Source organism: Amphiprion ocellaris, chromosome 13 (genome assembly GCF_022539595.1).
Source record: "Amphiprion ocellaris isolate individual 3 ecotype Okinawa chromosome 13, ASM2253959v1, whole genome shotgun sequence".
Classification (NCBI taxonomy): Eukaryota; Metazoa; Chordata; class Actinopteri; family Pomacentridae; genus Amphiprion; species Amphiprion ocellaris.
Window position 1 is genome coordinate 22,618,060 of NC_072778.1, and position 17,733 is coordinate 22,635,792.

Below are 17,733 nucleotides of genomic sequence, written 5' to 3' on the forward strand. Positions count from 1 at the left end.
TTTTTTAAAAATCCACACTATATTATTTAGAGTTGCATATTTCTGTAAAGAAAAGTCTTAGCTATTAAATCATGTAAAGGAACAGGTTCTAAATAACTATTTTTTGAAAAATAAACATGTTTCCCTTTCGAACTTGATTTGTGTCAAATCCGTCAGACACACTAAGAAGTGTACAATTTTAATTCTTCCAGGTCAACAAGAATCTGAATTTCTGAATTATGTTGTAATAGGGTTTAGTTACTATTATATGTAATAAAAAAACATCATGTAAACTTAAGTTGTGATTTCACACTATTCTGAAAAGTCAGATTTCTAAATATCTTAATTTTCAAACTCAGTTTTTAGTTTTAATACTACAAAAAACAATTCCTTAAATAATTAAGACAAAAGAGGATGTAGATCAGTTGGTCCTTTATTACATGAACAACATAAACCGAAGAAAGAATGAACATTTTCTTTCAAAATTAACAAAATTTTCATCTGACGGTGTTGACGAAGAACTGACAATGTTGACAAAGAACTGACAGTGTTGACAGAAATTGAATAGAGCCTAATATTTATAAACAAGTTCCAGTATAATTCAATGAAAATAAGAGATGCTGCATTTTCCTGAAATTAGAATTTGCGTTTTATATATACATAGAAGTGGGTCCATCTCCAGAGGCTGCCATCCGATGTAATATTCAGTTTTGCAACCAGATGCTGTGAAAATCTACACAATAGCTTCTTTTTTAAAAATTAAATATATAAATGCTGGGAAAGTGACACAATAATAAGCAGACCAAAGCCTGAAGGACCATAAAGCACAGGTTTTGATACATGCATGACAAGACAGATGATACATGCAAAGTACAACTGACATGGAAACTAATTATAGTTTACTGCTATGGTGTACGGCTCTGGCATTAAATATACTACATATATAGCTGGTGGTAAATTCAAAAATATGTAGATGAGCAAATCAAATATAGTAAGGACAATGCAGAGTAGATTGGTGGAAATGGGCAGCTGAAAGCAGTGGGCTGGAGGAAGGTCAGCAGCAGCATCCCACAGATGGAGACTAGGCCAGTTGGTGGGACAACAAACACAGATCTGAAGCATCCAGCTCTGGGACCAGGGACACTTGGAGAAAGGACACAGGGAGAAACAGAGTGAGTGTAATGCAATTATGGTATATATAGTAAATACACAGGTAGTTAGAGAAGGGCTCAGTGCATCAAGAGAGGTCCCCCAACAGCCTAGGCCTATAGCAGCATGACTAGGGGCAAACTAAAGGACATCGAGAGGGGAAGTCAGTTGTGCAAACCAAAACACCAGCTCACCCCCTCAGGGTCCCCCAGTCAGCCCTAACTATAAGCTTTGTCAAAAAGGAAGGTTTTTAGCCTGGTCTTAAAAAATAAAGAGGGTGTCCGCCTCCCGAACCCAAACTGGGAGCTGGTTCCACAGGAGAGGCACCTGATAACTGAAGGCTCTGCCTCCCATTCTACTTTTAGAGATTCTAGGAACAACAAGTAAGCCTGCAGTCTGAGAGCGAAGAGTTCTGCTAGGATAATATGGTACTATCAGGTCTTTAAGATATGATGGAGATTGGTTGGTAAGAGCTCTATATGTCAGAAGAAGGATTTTGAATTCTATTCTAGATTTAACAGGAAGCCAATGAAGAGAAACCAGTATAAAATCCAGTCATTGGAGGCAGGAAAGAGTTTTCCAGCTGATGGAAGAAGACTGTTTTCAAGAGTAGCCCTGTACATGACCTGGTTCATTCACCCTTTACACAATTGCATTTGCCCTGTTCCACCCATCCTGAAACAACCCCGATGGTCACTGATCCACCCCCATGTTTTACTGTAGGGGCAGACAGTCTGGTTTGTAGCGTCTCCAGGTTTCGCCCTAACCAGTAAATTGGCTGGAGTGGGCATCAACTGAAAATTGGATTCATCCCTGAAGAGAACCTTAGCCCAATCATCAACAGTCCGATCCTTGTGATCCCAGCAAATAGTAACTGGGCTTCCCTCTGCCTTTCCTTGATGAAGGGCTTCTTCCTGTCCTGTGTGACTTCAGACCAGCTTCAAGAAGTCGGTTCCAACTTTCCTTGCCCAACAAGTCACATTTCTCCACAGTGCCCACTCATTTTTAAGGTCCCTGGAGGTCTGAGGACGATTCCTGACAGGAACGGATGAGTGATGGCCATCTGGTGGGTAGAAAGACGTTTCCTGACCAGCTAGCAGTTTGGTAGAACCATGTTGGGCTTGTTTTTTCTTGGTGTAATGAACAACTGTCTTGGAGATCTTCAGTTTATTCGCTACCTGTCTCTCACTCATGCCAATTTCCAGCAGTGCCAAGATAGCTGCCTTTGTGGCTTCACATAATTCTTTAGTTTTAGGCATTATGTGAGAGCTGACAACTTCTGAGTTGCACTACAGCTTGAATGTCAGCAGGAAACCATTCTAGGCCTTTGCATGTGCAGTGCTGCTTATGACATGAAATGTCCTCTTATATACCCTGGGAATACAATGAAGCTGAAGCAGGTCAGATAGGACATAAATTATTATGGAATCAGCTGCATTTTTTGTCATGTTCATTGTATTCTTCAGGTAATATAGCTTTAGTGGTACCAGGCATTAGAATGAAGAAGAAATTGAAGATAACAAGAGTGGTCTAATATTTTTTTTCCATGATTGTATGTACATCCATGTCCAAATAAAACCCTTAAATAACATTTTAATTCTTTACTAAGTTCACAAATAATATTATATTAGCACAATAAGAGGTTATGGGTGGATCTGTCAGCTCCATCAGCGCCGTCAACTCCGTAAGACAAGGAATCTGATGGAGCTGCTATTGCCTGATTTAACGACGTTTATGAAAAAATCTGACGGAGTTGACAAACTGAGGAGACAACTTTGATCAACAGCTTTTTATGGAAAATATTGTTTGATGTTCAGTTCATGCATTGTTTTACATATTTATAACCCTTCTATTTAATTTGATATATATGTATTCACAATTTTAGAGTTTTTAAATGTTTTTTTGGCCAGATCACTATTGTAAAACCTTGCTGAGGACAAATAAAATAACATGGACCTTCTAAAAATAGACCATACAATTAAAGAAAATTTCCCAAAAAAGATTAAAATGATTGCTACAAAATAACTAAGGTATACACAATTCCTTTAGATTTAATTTTGTAAGTATAACAATCATGATAAATTTCTTTATTTTTGATGTAAATTAGACTTTTCTACATATGTTTTCTCCCTAAAAACATTTTCCTAAATGCACCTTCTGAGTTTTTTTTAATGTTTTAAATAGATAACCTGATTCAGCGCTGTCACTTTTGTGGGGAGGATTGTGATGAGCCTGGCAAGCCATATTGGGTACGGCTGTCAAATTATCTAAAATAAGCTAGTAATCATATTAGTAGTGGTCTTGAGTTAATGATATTTGAAGTATAATCATAGTCCAATACCTATAATAATGTAAATACAGTAACATATTTTATATTTCAGATTGGTTGTGATAGCAGCAGAGGTGCAGATGTTCCAGCTGAGAAAATTTGGAGGTTGTCACTTCTTGCATTCCTAATATAATGGGGGAGTCGCATTTTGTTAACCGACCCAACAAAATCAGACTCCACATTTTGTTATCTCATATCATGCAACCTGCACAGTTAACTCAACCTGCATATTTCTGTTAAAGTCACAGTTTTGAAATAGTCATTCTGCTCTTATTCTGCCACACTGTGATCACTTTAGCCCCTTATTCTATTATTCTGTTTTTACAGACTGTAATTTACTATGTTTTTTTTAACTTGTTGTGATTTGGTGTTTTTGCGTTTGTAGCAAATAATTTCCCAGGTGTGGAATAAATGAAGTATTTCAATTCTATTCTATTGTTAATTGGTCCAATAAAATAACAACAATAATAAATGACTTTATACTTAAGTACCATACTTATACTAAAAACTTTATACATAAGTACCAGACATATTTTGGTACCATGTCTTGCATTCTTAGGGGAGTCCGATTTTAAATAAGGAGACAGAAAGTTTTCTCAGTGAACAATTATTTTATTGACGTGTACAACACTGATGGAATATGAAAAATCTTTGGCGATTACACTCTGTCCTGACGTCCTCATACGAGTGAAGCTGAGAGTAGCGTAGGATCTCCCCTGATGGCATTTAGACACTGGTGGTGCAGACATACAGATGAGAAGGGGAGGAGAAACCTGTCACCTAATCATATTTATCAGGCAAACATGTTTACAGTTCACTACTTAATCACACAACCCAAAAACTAGTGGAAAACAACAGAAAACCTGTTAAGTGGCCACAGATTGAAACGTAAATCGCGCACGTTCATGCGAAGGGGGAGTCAGATTTTGCCAGGGAGTAGGAAAATACTACAACACCTGCATCTATATCTTGCAATGGAAAATCTTGAACAAATCTGCGGATCCAGACTATTAGCCACATCACTGCTAAAATCTAATCACTTGGTCCTTGTGTCATTTCTGACCTTCCCTGAAAATTTCATCCAAATCCGTTAGTCCATTTTTGAGTAATGTTTCACATGGACACAGATTCAAAGACAAACATATGCCGATTGTCACATAACTCTGCTGATCCTTGGTGGAATAATAAGCACAATCCAGTAATGGGCTTTGTGGGACACCTTTTGCAACTCTCACTAACTTTCACAGATTTTCAAAAAGCTGCTGTCTGTCCACGGGCCAAGGTCACTCTGAAATCATTTAAAAGTATTTGCATTTAAGCCAATTCTGTGAGGTCTTTTAAAGAAGAAAGTGTCAAATACATTTGAAAGACCAATACTGGTACGGTTAAGTCTCTGGTCTACTGATCAGAAGGTCAGAGGTTCAAGCCCCGATGCGGCCACTGTTGGGCCCTTGAGCAAGGCCCTTAACCCTTCCTGCTCCAGGGGCGCTGTACCGCGGCTGACCCGTCGCTCTCCCCCAACTGGGGAGAGATGCGAAAATCAGAATTTCCCCTCGTGGGATTAATAAGGGACAATGATAAATTAAAAAAATAAATGAAATAAAAAAGAGCTGCACAGTGTTTCCTTCAGTTTTTTTTGTTATTTTTACATTATCTATAGTTCACAATACCCACTGAAGACATAAAAGAAATTACAATAACACTTATGAAACTCAGCGAGTTAATAAAGTGACCTGCAACCGTTTTGCAGGCATTCTCTCAAAACAATTACAACTATTTACTAAACAGAATAACGGAAGTGAATATGATGCCAGATAGTAATGTATGTTTGTTGTAATGTAAACATTTGATTGTCTCTGATTAGTGGTTGGATAACAGTGTTTGTCTGACATTGATCAGTGTTATCTGATTATCATGTCTTTTTGGAGGGTTCAACTCTTTGTCACAGCTGCTCGAATATTTTTGAAGCAGACACAAAACAGGTACATTATCAGGTACAAAATTTTTTATTACACAGCAGAAAATACAGAAGAGGAGGTTAAGCACATGATCACTGGAGTATAGGGCAGGTGGTGAACCACTGTAAGACAATAGGCTGAAACCTCACTGCGATAACTGGAGGTGGGCAAAGCTAACAAGGCCAGAGGATGTCAATTAAAAAACATGGCAGAAACATACAAGCTGAAAACTAACGGCATTGAACAGTTTTTACCCATGTGCTGTAAAAGAACTGACCATAGTTTAGAAATATTTAGAAATGATATAATATCATGGCTAAGTGAAATAATATTATTCTGATGGAACTCTGCAATAGACCAACTGTGCTATCTCTGAATTTATGCTGCTACCATTTTTAAAATTTTTTTTGAGGGTTGTTGGTTCTATTTATCAATTTAGGTTTTTATCTTTCCCATTCATCTTTTATCTTGCACATTTATTCTTTTTGTACCACTGAGATGAGTTGCTATGAAATACTGTTGTACAGCTGTGAAATTCAATTCAATTTTACACACGTGGACAAAATTGTTGGTACCCCTCGGTTAATGAAAGAAAAACCCACAATGGTCACAAAAATAATTTGAATCTGACAAAAGTAATAATAAATAAAAAATCTATGAAAATTAACTAATGAAAATCAGACATTGCTTTTGAACCATGGTTCAACAGAATTATTTTAAAAAACAAACACCTGAAACAGGCCTAGACAAAATGATGGTACCCCTAGAAAAAACTGAAAATAATGTGACCATATGGACATGTTCAATCAAGGTGTGTCCTTTAATTAGCATCACAGGTGTCTACAAACTTGTAATCAGTCAGTCAGCCTATTTATAGGGTTACAAGTAGTCACTGTGCTGTTTGGTGACATGGTGTGTACCACACTAAACATGGACCAGAGGAAGCCAAGGAAAGAGTTGTCTCAGGAGATTAGAAAGAAAATTATAGACAAGCATGTTAAAGGTAAAGGCTATAAAACCATCTCCAAGCAGCTTGATGTTCCTGTGACTACAGCTGCACATATTATTCAGAAATTTAAGATCCATGGGACTGTAACCAACCTCCCTGGACGTGGCCGCAGGAGGAAAATTGGTGACAAATGGAAGAGACGGAAAACACGAATGGTAAGAAAAGAGCCCAGAACAACCTCTAAAGACATTAAAGGTGAACTCCAATATCAAGGTACATCAGTGTCAGATCGCATCATCCGTCATTGTTTGAGCCAAAGTGGACTTCATGGGAGACGACCAAGGAGGACACCATTGTTGAAAACAAATCATAAAAAAGCCAGACTGGAATTTGCCAAACTGCATGTTGACAAGCCACAAAGATTCTGGGAGAATGTCCTATGGACAGACGAGACAAAACTGGAACTTTTTGGCAAGGCACATCAGCTCTATGTTCACAGATGCAAAAATGAAGCATATCAAGAAAAGAACAGTGTCCCTACATGGAGGAGGCTCTGTTATGTTCTGGGGCTGCTTTGCTGCATCTGGCACAGGGTGTCTTGAATCTGTGCAGGGTACAATGAAATCTCATGACTATCAAGGTGTTCTAGAGAAAAATGTGCTGCCCAGTGTCAGAAAGCTTGGTCTCAGTCGCAGGTCATGGGTCTTGTAACAGGATAATGATCCAAAACACACAGCTAAAAATACCCAAGAATGGCTAAGAGGAAAACATTGGACTATTCTTAAGTGGCCTTCTATGAGCCCTGATCTAAATCCTATTGAACATCTGTGGAAGGAGCTGAAACATGCCGTATGGAGAAGACACCCTTCAAACTTGAGACAAGTGGAGCAGTCTGCTCATGAGGAGTGGACCAAAATACCTGCTGAGAGGTGCAGAAGTCTCATTGACAGTTACAAGATTCGTTTGATTGCAACAAAATATTAAGTTAAGGGTACCATCATTTTTTCCAGGCCTGTTTCATGAGTTTATTTTTTAAAATAATTCTGTTAAAACACGGTTCAAAAGCAATGTCTGATTTTCATTGGCTAATTTTCATAGAATTTTAATTTATTATGACTTTTGTCAGATTCAAATTACTTCTCTGACCATTGTGGGTTTTTCTTTCATTAACCAAGGGGTACCAACAATTTTGTCCATATGTGTATTTAAATAGTGCCAATTCACAACATATGTCTTCTCACAGCGCTTGATGTAGTAAGGTACAGACCTTATGAATTTAAAACAAAGAACAGAGAACCCAACAACCAGAGTTACCTTTGGATTCCCAATGAGCAATGGCAATAATGGCAATCAATTCAATCTATCTATTTCAAATCACATAAAATGCTCAACATCATTTTTGTTAAAGTTACCTGGCTGACTGATTTTGTGTTTTTAGTGCTCATAATATAGTGGTCTAGAATCAATTCATTTTGACAAATTCTCTCTCTCGCTCTCTCTCTCTCTCTCTCTCTCTCTATATATATATATATATATATATAGTGTTTCCTCTACTTTCATTTAGGAGCGGCGGGCCGTCATTCCTAAATCCTAGCCGCCGCTCCTTCAAATTTCTTCTTTTTTAAAAAATTGTCGCAAATACACCGCCGCATGTCTCCACCCATTGGGTTAATATTACGTTAATTACTCGCGAGAGCGCGGCCTTGAAAGCGACGTCACATCAAGCAATCAGGCACCAGGTCAGACAGTCAGAGGAGTGTCATCTCTGAAAATAGGGCAGCGACTCAGGGGAGAAAAATTATTAGCTCAACTCATAATAGATTTTACAAGTTAAACAGACATTTGCAAAAATATTGATGGCCAGCTAATGTTATGTAACATATCGGTAGCTTCAGTTAATTGGGCCAGTGCCAACCCAGTGTCGCTAACGCGAGTAAACTAATTGATAGCATTAAGCTATTATCTACACGCCATGATGTAGCTGCTGACTGCATTTTCAGATGAGTTTGTTCAAATAGTTTAATTGATTTTATTTTTTAATTTGTACATTCAACCGTTTAAAAACTATTTTCAACTGGTCATTCAATAAATAAGTTGTAAAAGTAAAATCTGCAGTCAAATGTCCCCAGAGAGCCTGCCGCTGCTGCTGAAAAAAATCCTAGAGGAAACACTATATACACACATATATATGTGTGTGTGTGTGTGTGTGTGTGTGTGTGTGTGTGTGTGTGTGTTGTCTGTATTCCTTGGGGTCTCCATCTTTCAGTCACTACAGAGCTCATGACCATATCTGAGACTTGAAATGGTCCTTCTTCACCACAATGGCCCAGTACAACGCTTCCATTACTACTGACGCTGTGCCGAGCTGCATGTCTGTTTCATGCTCCATTTTCCCTTCACTTGTGATCAACATGAAAATTGCCATTGGAAGAAGCCAACAGATACGTCATCTGCAAATAGTAGTGATATGACGGTGAGGTTCTCAAACTGGACACCCTTGACTGACCCACCTTGACTGCGTGCTGAGTTCCTGTCTATAAATACCATATACAGGATTGGAGACAAGGGGCAGCCCTGGTGGAGTCAAACACTCATTGAAAACCAGAGTTTGACTTTGTGTACAGCTATCACTTTGGTTATACAAGGACCAGATGGCTTGTAGCTAGGGCCCCATACCCTGGAGTCCCCACAGGGTCTCCCATGGGACACAGTAGTAGTCCACAAAACACACATGGGATGACTCCCACCTGTTCTGTGAGGGTAAAGAACTGGTTCACTCTTCCATGGCCAGGATGAAATATGCAATGCTCTCCTTGGATCTGAGGTTCGACAATCGGTTGGAGCCTCCCTTCCAACACTTGAATAAACTTTCCCACTCAGAGGGTTTCTCACACCATTAAATTGCCGCACACTCTCCTGCTCGGTGGAAATGTAATCAGTGTGTTCTTCTGAGCTTCGTGACCTTCGACCTCTCTGTTTGTTCAGAACCTTTCTACTGTGAGTTTTTATTTTCTCTGTCAAATGTCTGACCCATGTACCTGCAACACAAGAACTTGGAGCAGTGATAATTTCAGCACACCCTCTGGTCCCCCTTTTTGAAAATCCAAACAACCACCCTGGTTTGCTACTCTACAGGTGCTGTCCAATTTCTCCTCACGACACTGAAGAGATGTGCCAGCTATGACATCCCAACAGTGTCTAGAGCCTTCAACATCTCAGGGCAAATTTTGTGTGCAGTTGGCGTACTGTCACTGAGGAGTTTCTCAATTACTTCAGCGACCTCTGCCCAGGACAAAACACAAACTATGAAAGAGGAAAGACAGAGCTAGTGACTGCAATGTTTGCATATAGTTGTATGGAGAGAGAAAGAAGAGACTAGAGGTGAAATGATCAGTTCATCAGGAGAAGTCATAAAGAGCTTTGTGTGTGTGTACACACACACACACACACACACACACACACACGCACACACACACACACACACACACACACACACACACACACACACACACACGTACAGACAGGCTCCCTCTTCCTGCCGTCTGCTTCTTTGCCTGTTTGTGCATCTCCCCTCTTGCTGCATTCCGATGGAGAGCAGCTGCTGGACCTGCACACCTGCAGCTCATGTCATCCTCATCTCAACTACAAGAACTGGCTCTATACTCTTTGTCAGATCTCCGGTCTCTGCCGACCACGGCGCAATACTGAATCGCCTGCCTTTTCCCCCAAGAATCCTCCAGATAGAGGACCTGGACCCCCCTCAAAGAATCCTCCAGATAGAGGACGTGAACCCCTGCCGTCCTTTGGACAGAGGACGTGGACTCCAGGACTGCTCTGGTTGACCCAGCCGCTTGCTGGGCATCTGGCCCCTGCTGCCCGAAGAGGACCCAGCTTCATTCTTGGCTGCCGCTGTCGCTCTCCGCGGATTGCCATCAGCACCAGCGTGTGCCACCCCAACTGCCAGTCCCCGGGAACCTGCCTTCCCCTCTCCCTCCCCATACTGAGTTCAAGCCTTGGTTGATTTAAAGTGACTATTACTGTAACAGTAATACGATCTGCCCCCAGCCTCTCTGTGTGCTCTCAATTTGGAATGCCACTTATGGAAACTATGTTGAAAAACAATGCAAGCACAATTTTTCTCCTGTGATTTTGTTTTGGTGAAACTGAGAACCCATCCCATCCATCCATTATCTATACACCCCTTAATCCTCATTAGGGTCGCGGGGGGTGGAGTCTATCCCAGCTGACTTAGGGTGAAGGCAGGGGACACCCTAGACAGGCCACCGGTCTATCACAGGGCTACATAGAGACAAACAAGCACACTCACATTCACACCTACGCTCATTTTAGAATCACCAGCTAACTTCAACATGTCTTTGGACTGTGGGAGGAAGCTCGAGAACCTGGAGAAAACTCACACATAGACAGGGAGAACATGGAAAGTCCATGCAGAGAGATCCCAGGCCAGGTCAGGACACGAACCGGGGATCTAGCTGCAAGGTGATAGTGCTAACCACCATGCCACTGTGCAGGCCCTCTAAGAATTGTGTGAAATAAAGGAATACTTTTTCTCAATTTACATCACAGTATTTCCTCTGAGTATGTTAAATACTATTCTTGCTTGAATGACAAATATTGCACATGTACTGCAGCTCTCTCTATATGCGGGGGTGGTGTATATCCGAATGAGGCTGAGAGGAACATTAACAGAAAAGCAGAAAAGATACCTTTGTCTGAATGACATAATGTCACTTTCATGGCATATTGCTAATCTCATTTCTGATAAGGTGCATAATTGTTCCACGAGAACAGGAAATGTTCCCAGACATTTCCACTTTGAATTTATCTTTCATAGCATGGCTGTTGTGGCTTTTGTGAGAAGGTTGAATAAGAGGAGTTTCCCCTGAAATTCTTCATATAGCACGATTGAGGGCAAGAAGTGTGCTGCACTGTATTTGAGTCCAGGCTGTTGCCAAAACTCTATGGAGGAGCCATGACACCTTAAGGAATAGTCTTTGGAGACAGGTTTGAGTTTGCGGTCCAATATTTCTCTGATTAGCCGTCTGACAAATAAGGTAGATTATTAATAATATTACACAGCAGTGATTGCAAAATTAGGTGTGGAAGATTAAATAAAATGTTAATGAGGTAAGTGTTACACTAAAGCAGTGGTTCTCAAATTTTTTCTGCCAGGCCCCCCTTTGGAGGACAATAAGCTTCTGCGCCCCCCCAATAACTTTGCATATTTTACACACACACACACACACACACACACACACACACACACACACACACACACACACACATATATATATATATTAGTGGTGGGATGCGATGCAAAAATTAATCTAATTAATTACAGGCTTTGTAATTAATTAATCGCAACTAATTGCAGTTTTGTCAAATAGCAATATTTGACACAATAAGTGAAGTTTTTCAATTCAAATTAAATTGCAGTTGACAGTTGAATCAATGAATAGACATATACGTGTTTATAATTTAAAATTTATTTAAAATTTATGACTTAAAGCCTGAATTTAGTTGTTTTTTCCACTGTATGGCTGTGAGGGTGCTGGAAAGCATCCCCCTCACTAAGGAAAGTATTTATGTATATTGACAGTTGGACAGACTGATACAAGTTTATTTATTGTTTTGTGTTTGGGGGGGAAACCTGTTAACCTCTCTCTCTCTTGAGCTTGACTTCAGGGGGGCTTGTTCCATGGAGTGCACACATGAGGATGCGGCCACAGGATCCCAGTAGTTGTCACTTAACTGATTAGACAGAATTGAGAGATGAGAGAGGGGAGGGGTTACAGCGGGGGATTTTTGAATAAGTTTGAACTTTGTTTAGTATTTCTTGGTTTATTATGCATTTTCTTTAATTTGCATCATACTGTTAATTGCATTTATGTATTTTAAGTATAAAGGATGTTTAATATTTTGTTTTTTAATAGAAATGTGGGCAGGTCACTGGTGTGAAAGGAGAATATAAGAACCAGGTGGGCAATCAGTGTAGGGAGTGAGAAGGAGGGGGTCAGGCTGAAGCTCTGCTCTGCAACTGCCATCATTGACTGCACCTGGGTGACTCCTTTGTCTGACTGTTTGGTTGGTGAGCTGTATTTTGTAAATGGAAACCAGTAAAAAAAATGGAGCTCTGGAGCAAAACCTCTTGCTGTTGGGCTGCTTTTTATGGTGCTATCATTCTTTGCCTTTAATGCCGTTCGATTCATCCGAATTGTAGAGGTTTATCACCACCAAAACCCTACATTTGGTGTCAGAAGTGGGATGAGACACGGCCAAATTGAAGAAGTAAAGCATTGAGAGCCAACAGCATGGGGCCTAAAGTTCAAGTTAAAGTTCCATGGACAGAAGTTGTTGAAGACAGCCGGGAAGAGGGTGCTGCAGGAGGGGTGCCCTTGGTCGTACACCCTGGGGAGGGGCCCCCAGGGCCTGCTGACATGGATTCAGTTACTAGCATGTTGCAGCAACATGCTAGTAACTGTTGTAATTCTCTCCATCAAACGACGAGGAATTCTGAGGACTCGATCCGTCCTGTCCAAAATGTATTGATCTGCATCCCCCTTCAAAACACTTTCTACTGCATTCTTCTCCTCTTTGGTAGTTGACAGCATTCCATCGATGGTCGACCACAACAACTGCACCTTTTTAATCGTCTCCACTGGAGAATCTCCCTCCTGTGTAGAATCACTGCTGTGACGCTTACTTGGCACCATCTGCTTTGATGTCCCTCATAGACTTTCAACGTGACCTAAGTGAAAGGCGGGAAAGAGAAGCAGTTAAACAAGACAAAAGGTGGCGCCAAATGCAGATTCAAGTGAATAACATAAGAGATGAACTGTCTTTGCTGATGAACTGGAGCAGCAGCAGAGCACAGAGAGTCGACCCCAGCAGAGCACACCACAGCCACTGCAGCAGAAGGAAGCGCAGGTGTCCCAGTCCAGTGCCAGCAGTGAGTTAATGGGTAGGGTCTGGGGGCAAGCAACAATTCCCCGACTGGAGGAGGGGGATGACAATGGCATGACCACCTTTGAGCGCTTGGCGACAGCATATCAGTGGCCAGGGGTTGACTGGGCCTTCAGGCTGATTCCATACCTAACAGGAAAGGCACATGCAGCATATGTTGCCATGGCAGCAGCTGATACAGCAAATTACAGGAAGGTGAGAGAAGCCATTCTTACAAAATATGAAATTGATGAAGAAGTTTACCGCCAGAGATTTAGAGAGCCTGAGATCCGTCCTCATGAGAACCCGAGAGAGTTTTACAATCGACTGAAAGACTGATACACCAAGTGGATCCAGCCAGAGAAGAGGACCAAAAACCAGATTGGAGAGATCCTCATTCTGGAGCAATTCTATCGCTCCCTCTCTCCAGAACTGAGAGTATGGGTGAAGGAAAGGAAGCCAGAGACAGCTCGAGAAGCAGCTCAACTGGTGGAGACGTTCCTAGCAGCCCGAAGAGGGTCCAAAGAGCTACCTTTTGAGAATCCACAGAAGTCCAGCGCAGCTCGGGGTAAGCCATCTGGGTCAGGGGGTGGAGGTGGTCTAAGGGAGCCAGAACCAGATAGGCCACATGTAAGATCTGTAGTTCCTGTCAAACCAAAGTTATCAGCTAAGCCTGTTTGCTTCTATTGTGGTCAGGAGGGTCATATTAAGCTAGAATGTCCTGCCAGGACAGCTAAAGTTGCTTATTTTTGCACTGTTCCTCGCCCTAGTCAGAGTGACAGTTGCTGGGTGGGAAAGCAGCAGGTTACTACAGTTAAAATAAATGGTAAGCCAGCCCAAGCTTTACTTGATACTGGTAGTACACAGACATTAATCCATCCATTGCTGGTCCCAAAGGAGGGTCCCCTAGGGAAGCCAGTTCTTGATATTTCTTGTGTACATGGTTACCATAGAGCTTATCCTTTGACGGTGGTGTATCTTGAGGTAGCAGGACAAACTTACCTTGTGTCAGTGGGGGTCATAGACAGCTTGGCTCATCAGGTTATCTTGGGGCAGGATATTCCCATCCTTCAGGAATTGGTACAGTCATGTAGACCAGTTAACATTGTCACTAGGTCATAGACGCAAACCCAGGGATTGGGAGAAAGGGGAGCGAGTGAGAACCAGGCAGGGCCAGATAAAAATGCTCAGGGCACAGGGGAGTTGGTTACCCAGCCCACAGCCCAGGTTCAGCCAGAGATGCAGGATTTAGCTGAGGATTTGAATGTTCTGCTTGAGTTGCCTTTCTTTGGTGAGGAGCTCACAGATAGGGCTGTAAAAGTAAGGTAGAGTAGGAGGCAGAAAAGGCAAGAGAAGATGGCAGGAACAGTTAGAATGGACTCAGGGCTGGTGGAGCCAGAGGGTGGTGAAGCTGTTAAAGGTCGTGATTTTTTACAACTGCAAAGACAGGATGAGTCACTGCAGTTTTTTTTTCAACAAGCAAATGCTGTGCAGCAGGGTCAGGTGGCAGCAGAGGGTTTTTTCCTGAGAGACCAGGCGCTGTATTACAAATCAGATTCAGATGACAGTGAAAGGCTGGTGGTCCCACAAGGGCTTCGGGAAGAGGTGCTAAAGCTAGGCCATAGTATTCCTTGGGCGGGTCATCTAGGAGCTAAGAAGACCTTGGACAGGATAACAAGCAGATTTTACTGGCCAGGGTTGAGCACACAGGTACAGGAGTATTGCCAGTCTTGCTCAGTCTGTCAGTTAACAGGGGATAAGAGGGTTCCCTAATTCCCATTGCAACCACTTCCAGTCATTGATGTTCCATTTAGTCGGATAGCTATGGACATTGTGGGCCCATTAGAGTGAACACAGTCAGGACATCGCTATATACTTGTAATTTGTGATTACAGTATGAGATATCCTGAGGCATTTCCCCTTAGAGACATCACTGCTAAGCAAATTGCATATGCCTTATTGCAGCTTTTCTCCAGAGTTGGTATTCCATCTGAAATTTTGACAGATCAGGGCACGAATTTTCTGTCAGGTACACTCAGGCAGGTATACAGGCTATTAGGCATTAGGGGTATTTGGACCACTCCTTACCACCCCCAGACTGATGGTTTAGTGGAGAGGTACAACAGAACTCTAAAAAGCATGCAGAAGAAGTGCACCGCCACTAATGCCAAAGACTGGGAGAAGTGGCTCCCCTATCTTCTGTTTGCCTGTAGGGAGGTGCCCCAAGCGTCAACTGACACATTCTTGCATTTGTCCTACAGATGAGAGAGAAGATGGAGCAGGCTACAAAGCTGGTGAGGAGGAATATGGAGAAGGCTCAGAGTGGACAGCAAACCTGGTATGACAAGGCGGCCAGGGAGAGGTCCTTCAGCCCAGGTCAGCAGGTGCTCCTCCTTCTTCCTACAGTTGAGAATAAGTTGCTGGCCAAATGGCAGGGTCCATATACTGTTTTGAAGAAGCTGAGTTTAACAACTTATGAGATTGAGATGCCAGAGAGGAGAAATCCAAAGCAGACATTTCATATCAATCTGTTGAAGGAGTGGAAAACCAGGGAAATTCCACCGCAGCAACAGATGTTTGTTTGGACAGTGGAGGAGGATGAGGACATTGTGGGTGAGTTTTTTCCTGATAGTCACAACTCTGAATCCCTTGACCTCTCTCATCTCTCTCTAACCCAGCAGAAAGACTTGCAAGCTATAGTGCCACCAGATTTGTTCCAAGAGAAACCAGGGGCAACAAACTTGGTGGAACATGACATCCAGCTAAAGGGCAGCACCCCCATCAGGCAGCGGATGTATCACATTACACAGAAGCTGATGCCAGTGTTGGAGGAAGAAGTGGCTGTTATGCTAGAGCTGGGTGTCATTGAGCCTTCCACCAGTGAATAGAGCAATCCCATTGTCTTGGTAATTAAGAAGGATGGGAGCATCAGATTTTGCATCGACTTTAGAAAGGTAAATGCACAGTCACAGTTTGATACTTATCCTCTGCCAAGACTGGATGATCTCACTGAACGGGTAGGCCAAGCAAGGTTCATTACTACACTTGACCTTTGCAAAGGTTACTGGCAGGTGCCATTGTCTGATGCTGCCAAGCCTTTAACTGCTTTTAGAACACCCCAAGGACAGTTTACCAAGATGCCATTTGGTCTCCACAGAGCTCCTGCGACCTTCCAGAGGCTGATTCAGTTCAATTCAATTCAATTCAATTTTATTTATATAGCGCCAATTACAGCCAAATTGTCTCGAGACGCTTTACAGAACCCATATGCCTGACCCCCAGAGCAAGCCAAAAGGCGACAGTGGCAAGGAAAACACCCTTTTAACAGGGAAAAAAACCTCGAGCAGAACCCGGCTCTAATGTGGCCTGCAAAAAAGTTTGCCTAAGCTGGAGAAGAATCTGAAGGCCCAAATTGATGCTTGGGAAGAGCAACATTGCAAGGAGTTCCTGGTCAATGGACAGAAATTTCTTGAGTATGTCCAGCAACAGTGGGACCACTGGCCGGGCGGGTTGAGAGGGACAGAAGAGATAGAGGTAGAGGGATAGAGATAGAGGGGTAGAGGGTTACAGTTGGTGGGAGAACAACCACACATCTGAAGCATCCAGCTCTGGGACCAGGGACACTCGGAGAAAGGACACAGGGAGAAACAGAGTTAGTGTAATGCAATAATGGTATATATAGTAAATACAAAGGTAGTTAGAGAAGGGCTCAGTGCATCCAGAGAGGTCCCCCAGCAACCTAGGCCTATAGCAGCATAACTAGGGGCAGACTAAAGGGACTTCAAGAGGGGAAGTCAGTTGTGCAAATGAAAACACCAGCTCACCCCGTCAGGGTCCCCCAGTCAGCCCTAACTATAAGCTTTGTCAAAAAGGAAGGTTCTAAGCCTGGCCTTAAAAATAGAGAGGGTGTCCACCTCCTGAACCCAAACTGGGAGCTGGTTCCACAGGAGAGGTGCCTGATAACTGAAGGCTCTGCCTCCCATTCTACTTTTAGAGATTCTAGGAAAGAATACATTACAATACATTACTTACATTACAAGTAAGCCTGCAGTCTGAGAGTGAAGAGTTCTGCTAGGATAATATGGTACTATCAGGTCTTTAAGATATGATGGAGATTGGTTGTTAAGAGCTTTATATGTCAGAAGAAGGATTTTGAATTCTATCCTAGATTTAACAGGAAGCCAATGAAGAGAAACCAGTATAGGAGTCATATGATCTCTCTTGCTAACTCCAGTCAGTACTCTGGCTGCAGCATTTTGGATCAGCTGTAGATGTTTCAGAGAGCTTTTGGGACAACCTGATAATAAGGAATTACAGTAGTCAAGCCTAGAAGTAACAAATGCATGGACTAGATTTTCTGCATCACTCTGAGACAGGATGTTCCTGATTTTCACAATATTTCTCAG

General features: G+C 42.1%; 1 protein-coding gene across 1 annotated transcript in view; it reads right to left on the reverse strand.

Annotated features, from left to right (window-relative positions):
* Nucleotides 1-394: 394 nt before the first annotated feature.
* Nucleotides 395-17,733, reverse strand: part of rnf103 (ring finger protein 103) — a 59,019-nt gene continuing 41,680 nt past the window's right edge. The window contains exon 7 of the mRNA XM_055016330.1: nt 395-1,122. Coding sequence (XP_054872305.1) covers nt 868-1,122 — 255 coding nt within the window. The 3' untranslated portion in view covers nt 395-867. The remainder of the gene's footprint in view (nt 1,123-17,733) is intronic.